The sequence below is a fragment of the Esox lucius genome, chromosome 11 (genome assembly GCF_011004845.1).
Source record: "Esox lucius isolate fEsoLuc1 chromosome 11, fEsoLuc1.pri, whole genome shotgun sequence".
In the NCBI taxonomy this organism is placed as follows: Eukaryota; Metazoa; Chordata; class Actinopteri; order Esociformes; family Esocidae; genus Esox; species Esox lucius.
In genome coordinates, this window is record NC_047579.1 from 21,548,133 (window position 1) to 21,559,782 (window position 11,650).

Here is an 11,650-nt window from a genome sequence, read left to right on the forward strand (position 1 = left end):
CTTTTCTCTCTGTCCGGATAAAGGGAGACAATGAGGCCCCTCCAGCGCATAATGACTCATTAAAATTCAGCAGATCGGCACTGGCACTTGGCTTTCTCACTCGGACCCATTGTGGATGGCTGCTTGGTGGCATGTGTGCTCATGCCAACTTTAACATTCTAGATTGTACCCAGGGGACCAAAGGACATGCAAGCGGGCAGGCATTCTCTGTCTCCTTTGCATGTTAGAAGTTTGAACTATCCAATGTATTTCATTATTATTATTTTGTTAACAGTGCAGCAACCAACATCCCAGAGGTTGGTGGAGTTTCCAAGAGCTGAGTGCTGCTTCTTAGTCAAGGGACAGTGACCAAAATAAATATTGATGGAACTCATTTGCGATTGTGTTAACAGTGGAATTATGATTAAAATACTGAAATAATATTCTTGAGTGTAGTATTCCTTTAATCTGTAATATATTTCTTTGTTTGCCAGCTGCTGTCTATGGTACACGTGAGAGTAGGAGGTACAACACAGCTTGTACCGCAAACTGCTCAATTTGTGACGGGATACTTTTTAATACTGTACTTCAAAGCCAACCGAGAATGTATAACACTACTTTAAAATTATTACAACCACATTTTGTTGCCGTAAACCCACTGAATCGTATCCCTTTATTATTTGGGCATGAGAATGATATTTCAGATATCTGAAGCCTAGATCTACTTCATCCTGATTTCTTCCAATAACTGTTTGTGCTTTCATGCCAAACAGTTACAATATGAGCTGGCAAGGCTGTACAGATAGATCTGTGACCAGGCTAACTAACTGAAATAACACATTCACATGGAAGAAGGCGCCGGCAGTCAATGTGAAGAAAAAAAGTTCATTTTTATTTTTCCACAGAAATGGCCAGCAAATGGGTTAGCTTGGCGTGTGTAAATGATCTAGTTAATATGGATGACAACATAGTTCATAGCCTAGTCATTAAAAATATAAACTGTAAAAATACAAAGAAAAACACTGCATTCTGTGGACATAAGGTGGAGCATGACGCTCTGTGCCCTTAAATCAGAGAAATTAAACAGATTTGAGGCTTAAAAAGACAGCACCAAATTAAGATTATGTAAGGATTACTTCATTATGTGGTGTGAATTCCTGATTGTACTGTACGTTGCATGACATTTGTTAATAACCCAAATCGTATATTAAAAAGCATTAGGTACAAATATTGTTTTGCACATGCAGACACTGTTACAGTGAATTGGCATCTAATCACTTTTGCGGAAATCACCCAATAACCACACATACTTTTTCAAATGAATTAATGTCACTGAAATTTCATATTGAATATGACAACGTTCTTCCCCCTCTCCTGTGAGTTTACAGTGGCCATGCTTAGCTCGCATAACATTCAAGCGGGCCACTTAGTCAATTTAGAAAATAATCCTGTCCTACTTGCCACGTTGTTCGTGCTTGGTCCCACAGGGAAGACGACAGCACTGACAGAGAGACAAGCACACACATGTTGTCCTGTCTGCATCCTGCACACGAGTCCAGCTGACATGTCACTCATTGGGTCTGGTGTTATCTTACCCCACTTCCTTTAACCCCAACATCATGACTAATTGCAATTGGCCAAGCATGGCTTCCAGGCACCTGTTGGATCTCGTGGTATTATTTTGGTCTACTGGTGTCTGTTGCCCCATGTGATATTTGAATCTATCTATTCTATTGGTCCCACTTTGCATTCTTCAAACTTGGCATAGAGACAATGTTTGTTAATGGTGTTGTAGGGAATGATAATACAAAATGTAGTAATGTGCCATGGAATTTATACTTCGATCCACCGTCCACCATTTTCACGCCTTAAAAAGACAATGTGATATACCCCTGTTATGTGTTTAACTGCTTCAATGGAAATACAATTGAAAATAATGGAAGGAACATAAATACATATTTAAAATATTTCTAACATCAACGTAACAACGACAACATGATCATTTTAAGAATTCAAATTAAGACTGGTCCACTGATGTAAATAGATGTGTACATTTATGCGATACATCCTGGACTTGTACAGTGAATACACTTTGTCTGCGTCCCAAATGGCACCATTATGCATGTAGTGCACTACTGTTGACCAAAGCCTTATATAGAATAGTGGGCCATTTGGGACTCAGCCTGTGAAAACACAATTAATCCCAGAGCTTCGTTTTCCCCACCTGCTTCACGAAGGATTTGGACATGTCCAACACAAGTCTGTGGCAGTCTTACGTGCCGCTGCCGAAAAAGGCACACACAACACAGCATGTGCAGACCTAGGTTGTGTTCATTAGGCACCAAACAGAAGGAAGCAGATTGAAAGAGGAAGAAGCTCGCTCTTTGGATCATTGGTCCAATAAACTCAGATTTTCCACGGCAAAACATTGCAAAACGTTCCCATTGTGTGAGCTAATGAACACAACCCTGAGCTTGAAGGTTGTGACTGTACAAGATGTTGGTGTGTTTGTGTGAGTATGTTCCTCACAGAGGAATTTTGGCTTGCTGTGGACTTGGTTTCTGTATCAGTCAGTGTTTGTGTCTTTCCATGGATAAAGTAAAATGATAAAATGTTATATATAAAATCAGCAGGCACTTTTTTTTTCTTTTTGCTTGTATAATTTCACAATTTCATGTTCAAATTGGCACAAGGGTAGCCTCTTATCTTCTTCCTCTACTCCTTCATTCATATAGTGCATCAATTCATAAAGAGTCTCAGAGACCTGGGTCATGTTCAGCTCGCACCAAACAAAGAAAAAAAAAGAAGAGGGGCCACTTGGACTCGGAATAAGAAATTGAAACGTATCATGGTCCGGTGCAAAACAAAAAACAACATTTCGCTACAGCGTGCCCTGAACAAACACGACCCTGGTGAGTAACCGTCTATCTACACGAACAGTCGCCTATGGTCTGGATAGGGTCGTGTACACCGGCTGGTCCCAACTGGAGGTGGTGGGGCTGTGAGTGGGGGGCATGGACAAACTGTTGAGGATGGGGCTCCCGTGATAGGCCCTTCTGGAGGAGTGGAAGTAGGGGTACTGGTATAGGCTGGATGGGTAGCCTGAGTAAGGGTTGTAATAGTTGGAGCTTTGGAGGTCTGTATAGTCACACTGGGAGCCGGAGAATGAGCCTGCCGCCGCCGTGGGGGATGAAGTCACGCAGGTCTGGGCTGTGTAGGAGTGGGAATAATCAGGGTGGGACGGCGAGCTGTGGGAGTGCTGGCTGCCGTAGTGGCTGGGGCTCAGCTGCTCTGTCTTGATGTGGGCCCGGTGCTGTGGCGGGAGTGCTTCGTTAGACGCCGGGGAGGAGGCGGACATGGCGGCACTCTTGCGGCTCCAGACAGCACCGTTCACTGTGGGGTGGCTGTAGGAGGACGTGTACGATGTGGCCCCAGACGCCGGATTGGGGCCGTGGTGGCCGTGGTGGTCCATGCCGGCGGTGGACGCGTGGCCGTTGAGCGGTAGGTACTGGTCGAACTCGTGCACGTCGAAGGCCTCCATGTTGCTGATGACGTCAGTGCTGAGCTCGGAGATATCCACGTTGCTGAAGTCGATGTTCTGTCGGCCGCCGTCCAGCAGACGTCGGCCCTCGTGTTTCAGGTCCTGTTTGCCTCCGTGGTGCAGGTCTGTTTTGGGGGTTGTAGGGGGTGTGGGTGGACCATGGGTTTGACCTTGGGGAAGGGAAAATAATATGTCACTGGTGATCCAAATGATCAAAATATGGTAGATACTGTTTACATTTATAAGGGCACGTAAGCTTAAAGGGGCACTATGGAGTTTTGGTATCATTTCAGCCAGTAGTTGTGAAAGTGATGCTAATGAGCAGAAACGGGTTTGCGTGGTGCACATCATTCAGATGTAATGCAATCCACATCATTTGTACAATTTAAATTGTAACAAGTTATATAAATTCCGTGTGGTTCAGATGACATAATGCATCATTAATTGATTTTAGTAAAATGACAATAATTAAGGTATGTTTAGACCACTGAACAATGAACTCCTTCCAAACAACAGGAATTAATATAATGGTAATGTCTGGTAAACTTTAAGCTGCACATAGTCTTTAACATAATTTAAATGAATAATACTTTCTCATCAGTGTACCTGCATGTTCAGTGTGGTGATGTCCATCGGCTATACCTGGCAACATTCCTGGTTCAGGTTTGTACATCTGATGGCTCAACTCCGCACCAGAGTCAGAATCACTCTGCCCAGGTTTCACACTCTTTCGACGCCGAGGCTGGTACTTGTAATCGGGATGGTCTCGTTTGTGTTGCACCCGAAGCCTTTCGGCTTCTTCAACGAATGGCCTCTTCTCATTCTCTGACAGCAAGCTGTAATAATAGTTTAATCAAGACATGTAAATAAATAATACAGTTGGAGAAGAGAATATAGTCTATAGCCTAATCAAAAGTAACCCAGAAATAACGTTTTGCGTGATTGGTCAGATGCTAGGGTGCCATTACAAAGTAGTTGTTGTCCATGAGTGATAAGCTATAGCCTAATTATGAATCATACATATCAGCTTTTAACACCACAACTAAACATTTAGTTGCTTTTATGCCAAATACAAACAGGGTGCAGTAAATCATTTTAAGAGGGTCACTAAAAGGATAACAAAAACATACTTGACCTCTCTTTACATTGCTAAAGTTTCTACATTCCACATTATGTAAAACATTTATTTCAATAAAATATAGCCTGTTGACTCCACAGAGTAAGTTGAATGATCATTCGTGTGTAGGCCTACTATTGATTCAGACAGTTTACCGTATCAAGAATATAAATCCGACTTGATTAAATTGTGTGTGTGTATAATCTATAATATATATATATATATATATATATATATATATATATATATATATATAGTTTCTCATTAACGAAATATGAGTAAAGTTTGAACGTCCAACTTACCGCCATAGCTTTCCTAGAGTCTTGCTCAGTTCGGCGTTGTGCAGATGAGGGTATTGGTCCGCGAGCTTTCTACGCGCCGCCTGCGCCCACACCATGAACGCATTCATCGGTCTTTTGACATGTGGCTTATTTTTCAGAGAGCCATTTCCCCGCACCGGCATAGGGACGAGGGACCAGTCGTATCCCTTGAGAACCTGGGATACCGCATCACGTATGCATGCTGGGAATCGGTCATCGTCCTCTCCGTCTAGTTTCTTTCCGATACCTGCAAGAAGAGATCCGTGCCCATCAGATCCGGTCGGTGAAGAGGGCGCATCAGAGTCGGAGTCATCCTGCGACATGGAGCTGGTGGTTCCCGCCGGGCTGCAAGGTTGGTCGCAAATGGACTTGTCATGCTCCTCGCTCATTTTTAACATTTGATAAGTCTCAACCGGATGAAATTCCTTGTAAGTAGTTTAAATTCTTTAAAAAAGGTGTCCTTTATTATTTAAGTGTAAATAATAGTGAGCTACAATGACTGCGCATTTTACGCACGCTTAACGCTGCTAGGTAGCCTCACTCACAACATTAACAAAAATAATTCAGTTTCTTTGTTTTTACTCGGTCTTTTCCTGTGCTGTCAGTGGTGATGTAGTTCTAGAGGCAGGAGTATGCGCTGTGAGTGCAGAGGCTGCTGGATAGAGGAACTTTACTGGAAATTTGCAGCCCTCACTCCACCTTCTGCTTCTGACTGGCTGAGCGGTATCACCATTTTCGTTTCCGATTGGTTTTGGTTTTGAGGGACAAGTCATTTGAAGGCATACTATTTTGGAGGAGGTGAGATGTTTCTGTAAATGTGTATTCATTTAATAACATCTCATTCCCAACCACACACTGTCCATGAGTGGCAATTACCTATTTGACTTGCCACCATTGTTGACAGGAAAAAAAACATTCTGTGTGACAATGTCACATAACTTAATGAACGTATCCGAAATAGATTTGCAAACTTACTCACCTCATTAATCAATACATCAGGGAACGTATATTATTGATAAATAATAGCCCATGCATTGGCATCCATAAACGCTGTGACATACTTAAAAAAATTTGAAGACATTCTTAACTTTTGTCTCATACTTTCTATTTTGCTATATGGTTTTGGTGATTCATTTACAGTTTTTGAATTGTTAGATCATGTTAGATAACCTACTGCTTTTTGATTATATATATATAAATAGCTAGGCCTGTTATTAGAATTAAACAATTACAAAATATGTTGACAGTGATATTTCATTAATGTTTTAGGCAATCTTGATGGTCAAGTGGATGATATTGTTTGGATGCATCATAACAAATAAGTTGATGCACTTCAGTGTGTGTAAATCCCCACACTCATAAACCTGTTGAGTTTTACATTTTCTGCGCTGTTGTGAATAATCAACCCAGGATTAATCGAATAACATACCTTGGTTACATAATTATCCTAGACACAAATGGTATGTAATATTTTTTTAAATGTATCCTATGACAAAGATTTTATTGTCGTCATATCATTTTTATGAAGTAATTTCAGTAAGCCAAAGCATTTAAATGCAATTGAAATCTTTAAGTTATTGAAATAGGTAATATCCATTTATACACGTCACAGGCTTGCCTTGAAGGATTAGAAGCATCCGTGAGAGAAAACGTGCGTTTCTATTATTAGCGGACATTTTATTTATTATTATTTATTTTATAATCAAAAATATACTTTTGGTTTGTACAAAACATATTCTGACAAACGAAATGTACATTGAATAGGCCTACAATTACCGGGCAAAAATAGGTTAAAGATTTTACGAGCGAGTTAGGAACATAATGTTCCTCCATTTCTAGATAAAAAATAATTTATTTGATTTCGTTCGAATATCGTTGTAATTTCATCATTTTCTAAGACATGAGTCAAAAGTTGTGGTTGGACGCGGGAATAATAATATTATACAACACATCTGGGGTTCATTATATACAATTTGGATGAATTAAACATTAAAATGAAAAGACATTTGTTTAACACAGACAAGTAGCATTTCCTGGGTAAAAAAACACACAAAAAAACATTTTGATAACAGGTAGAAGTAACCTACATAACAGAGTGCACGTAGTTGTTACTGCAGTGTTAAACGCAGTCAGTAGCGCTTCTGGCTGGTGCTATTTACATAGCAGCAGCGCTCTCGTGCCCATCACGCGCTGTCTGCCAATTAGAATTCGTCACTTGCACGGCACCACGAGTCAGAGCATTGATATGCTCTTTGTGCCAGCGCAATGGACTTAAAGCTAAAACTGAAGTGCAGATTAAAAGTAATTGTGAATGCAATACGTGTAATATCGCTTAATAAAACAGATTTTTTTTGTGGAAATTATAAAAACTTGGGTGACTTCTCCACTCGGTCTTAGTGCATTTTACTATCAGTCACTGTCATAAAAACAGACACACTGCTGCTCTCACCTTACACAGGTCCAGAAAATGCAGGTGTCTATGGTGTCCTTAAACGTTATGAAAAATGAAAAGGCCTAAATTAAAGCTTAACAAATATGGAAATACTATTTAAGCATGTAGAAATGATGAAAATAATCAACCTGTGGACATAAGTCATTCTGTCTCTCATCTATTTTGGCCTAAGAAAAGACATACCCCTACAGGCCAGATCGCATCCTGGATTTGAATGTAACCAAATGGACCAGACACATTGTGCCACACCTTAAGAATACTCCTGTTGTATTGAAACAAAGGCCTCTGTTAACTTTTGATAACACAACCATATACATGTACTCTTCAGGGCCACCTATGCTACTGTAAGTCTTTTTTTTTTTTACTGCTAACACTGTGATAGTTTATCAATTGCACCAATGTTTCATGGTTAAATGAGGAAGTCTTTTTTGTATGTTTAAAGGGGGGAAACAATCTCTCTTCACATAAAAGTACGGACAGGCCTTTTAAGGATATCAAATGCTAGTGAGTAAAAGCAGAAGATAAGAGGCGATATTGAATCACAGTCTTTGTTAGGTGACTTTGTGTGGCTCTCTGTCCCCATGTATTGCTAGTTGATTTTTATCAACAGTCTTTTTCCGTTGAAAAGACAAGGTATGTTTCATTTGGCTGGCAGTTTGGTTTGTTCAATGTTCACTGTGGGTGGCTGTGGGGAACAGTTAGAGAAATGAGGAGCTAACATTTGGATTTTTACTAATGGACTGGACTGTCAAAAGGTAGTTGGATGGGATGAGCGAGGTCTTTCAAAATGTGGAATAAGCGATTAACCTTGCTCTTCAATGCAAAATTGGATTTAAAAACAGAATGCAAAATGATGGAATTGGAAATATCAATCATCAGTTTCCATACTCCTATTGGAGGTAAGAAGAATGTATTTTTTTACAATGTGTCATATGCTCTTTATGGGTTGAGAGCAAAGGAGAAAAAAAGTTTGGGCCATTTAAAAAAGTTTTTTTTTTTTTTAATTAAGTGATAATTGGCATCTGAACCATCAGCACTGATTCTGTCAATGTGCTTACATATGTTGTTTTTCATTTGAACTAATATAAAATGAGTAGGCAATGTCCAGATGCTATTTCAATATTTTACTATTTTATACCAACATTATGTCTTTATATTCCAGAGGGTTTTGTCATTTTCTGAGAAATTCTTGAGTAAAAACAGGTCCTTTGGAAATTATTCAGATGCATTCACTACATGTGTTTTTGACTTAATTTATAAGTGATTGCATTTATAAGGCTATTGATCTACACACAATACCTCACAATGACAAAGCGATTTTGTTTTAATAAATGTGAAAAAATCAATATTTGTCAGATCCTATGACACTCCAAATTTAGCTCACATTCATCTTGTGTCCTTTCATCTTACGATGTCTCTAGAACTTGACTTGAGTCTAGCTGTGTCAAATTCAATTGATTAGACATGATTCATAAAAAGGCATATATCTGTCTATATGATGTCACACTTCATGGTCCATGTCAGAGCAATAGCAAAGCCTTAAAGTCCAAATAACTCTCTGTTCTTTGGAACCAGAAAGACTAAGTAACTGGGCAAGAATGGCCATGGTCAGTGAGGTGACCAAGAATTCAATAGCCACTCTGACAGAGATTTAGAGTTTCTTGGCAGAGATGGGAAAAACTGCAAGAAGGACAACCATCTCTGCATCACTCAATCAATCAGGCCTTTATGGCGGAGAGGCCAAGATTAATCTTTCTGCACAACAAAAACCCAAAGTACACATCAAAGACAATACAGGGGTGGCTTCAGACAAGTCTGTGAATGGCCTTGCGTGGCCCAGCCAAAGCCTGGACTTGTACCCAAATGAATATCTGTGGGGAGCCCTGAAGATAACAGTTCACTGACATTCCCCATCCAATCCGCCAGAGCTTGGGAGAATCTACAAGGCAGAATGTGAGACACTGCCCAAATGCAGGTATTCAAAGATGGTAGAGACAGACCCATGAAGACTAAAAGCTGTTACATCTGCCAAAGTTGCTTCTATAAATATTGATCCTGAATTATGGGTCTGAATACCTACATAAATAAAGATATTGATGTTTTTCTTTATTTTCAATAAATTGACACAAATTGCAAAAATGTTGTAATAATTCAGGTTTACAACAGAACAAAATGTGGAAAAAGTAAAAGGGTCTGTGTACTTGCCAAAGGCACTGTAAATAGGTTTCAGGTGCTTAATAAAAGAAGACTTAAGGAAGAATGAGCAGACAGTAATGAGGGGTTTCTATCATATACAGAACTAGTTCAAACATGCCTCCATACAGTCATGTCTCACTCTTTCTCCATTTGAGAAAAGCTCTTGCTCTATTGCAACACACACACATGCACATGCACACGCACAGCTAAGTGTTTTGGGGAATGTGTGCCCACCACAGTAAACAGTAAGACAATACTCTCTGCGGCACTGGCTCGTTATTCATGGAGTTTTGTGAATGACTGAATGATTTTCATTCTCAATGGTTTGTCATGGATCCCTGTGATCGTACATTTGCATAAGATTCAATTTTAAAGTGTAATCAGACAAGGTTGGTTAAAACAACCCCATGATGTAAAGAAACGAATGACTTCTAACCCTCTACAAAGATAAAAATGGAGCAATGTGTGTTCACTTTTGTTCAGTATTGTACTGTCATTTAGGGAATTGTTTTTCTAAAATATAATTTTATTTGAATATTGTCTCTGATTTCACACTTTCTGACTTACTCTCAGAACAAGTTAAATATCAAAACAAGTTACACATTCCAGGAGTCATGCATTTGTGGAAGGGGCAAATTGCCAAGTCAGGACACACAGAAGTGTCAGAATGAATTTTATTCCCTGACACGTATGTGGAGGTTGACGTTGCAGAAAAGAGGCTGCTTTTTGAAATCTCTGCAGTCTTGTGAGGTGGGTAAAATTTAGCTGTGAGAAGCTTCAACGACATTGTGACCCCTGTAATTGATGAAAACGTGTTGTCTCAAAGCTTGCTGATAACATATACACCTGTATCCTGACCAGAGGGGAGATAATCCTGTGTGGAAGTGAATGTGGATGAGATCCAACCTATTTGGTTTGGAGTTGGCTAAAGCTCCTCCTAGATGCTGTCCTTGGGTCAGTGAGTGCGGATGAGACCCAATCAACTTAGTCTGGAGTTGGGCAATGCTCCTCCTAGATGCTTATCTTGGGTCAGTTTAGATTTCTACCCCTTAATGCTTGATGTATTGATTTAGGGAAGGGAAACAGATCTAACTCAAGCCAACATTACTCAATTTAGGTAGTGACAATTACAAAGCATTTCAGCCTTGGACAAAGCATCGTCACTCAGAGTGACAGGCAGGAGGGCAGAGGCCTAACTTTGACTGACAGCTGCAAACCATAGGGCGGGAGAGGGACTGGTCTGTGTTGAGTTTTGACAAGTTCTGGAATGAAGAGAACGAAACAGAAAAAGAAGAGAGGAAAAAGGAGCTGAGGAAAATAAGAAAAAGAGGAAATAACGGTTAAAAAGACTCCAGAAAATGTTCCTCTCAGGCCTTCTGTTCTAGGGGAGACTGAGCTATCACACACACACACAGAAACAAAAAGGAAGAGAGAAAAATGGAGAGAGGGAATGTGCGTGAACCCTAAGTGTACCATGGAGGGAAGGAAGGTTTTAATTTTCGACTTTTGGGGGGATTTCAAAGGATCTCTCCTTTGGCTTAAAGCTTTTCTCACCAAGACAAGCCCCATGCTGCACAGCATCTTTTTCTTCTCGAGCCTAAAACTCCCAGGCTCTTTAGAGCCAATACACCATGCCATGTAAATAATACTCTACTGCTTAATTAATGCGCATACAAAATTAAATTACAGAATCACCCTAGGGAAAGCTATATCTTTTAGTCTGGCTCTGCGTCTAAGGCACTTAAAGCACGTCTCTTTGCTTGAACCAATTCATTTGAAGAAGTAGCTATATGGATTGGCACAGGCTTCTGCAGAACTATATATTATGTGAACATAATATAAATACAGGTGTGTTATGTTCTGTTTTCATTTTATACAGTTGGGGTATTATAGGAGTTTTTTCGAATTTCATGTGAAATAGGTCCTCAACCAAGAAAAATGTGTCTTTGATTAGAGGGGAGTGAAAAATAATCAGAACTGGCCTTGAGTTCCAGATTTGAGTAAGTGGGTTATTTAAGATATTGATTAATTTACAGGAGAGACTT

At 39.9% G+C, this 11,650-nt stretch overlaps 1 protein-coding gene across 1 annotated transcript; it reads right to left on the minus strand.

The window, feature by feature from the left end:
* Positions 1 to 850: 850 nt before the first annotated feature.
* LOC105027502 (SRY-box transcription factor 8) lies at positions 851 to 5,618 on the minus strand. Its single transcript, XM_010899624.5, has 3 exons — positions 4,940 to 5,618; positions 4,127 to 4,356; positions 851 to 3,690 (listed from the first exon to the last, which is right to left on the minus strand). The coding sequence occupies exons 1-3, from the start codon at positions 5,353 to 5,355 to the stop codon at positions 2,924 to 2,926; spliced, it is 1,413 nt and encodes a 470-aa protein (XP_010897926.3). The 5' UTR covers positions 5,356 to 5,618; the 3' UTR covers positions 851 to 2,923.
* Positions 5,619 to 11,650: the final 6,032 nt, after the last annotated feature.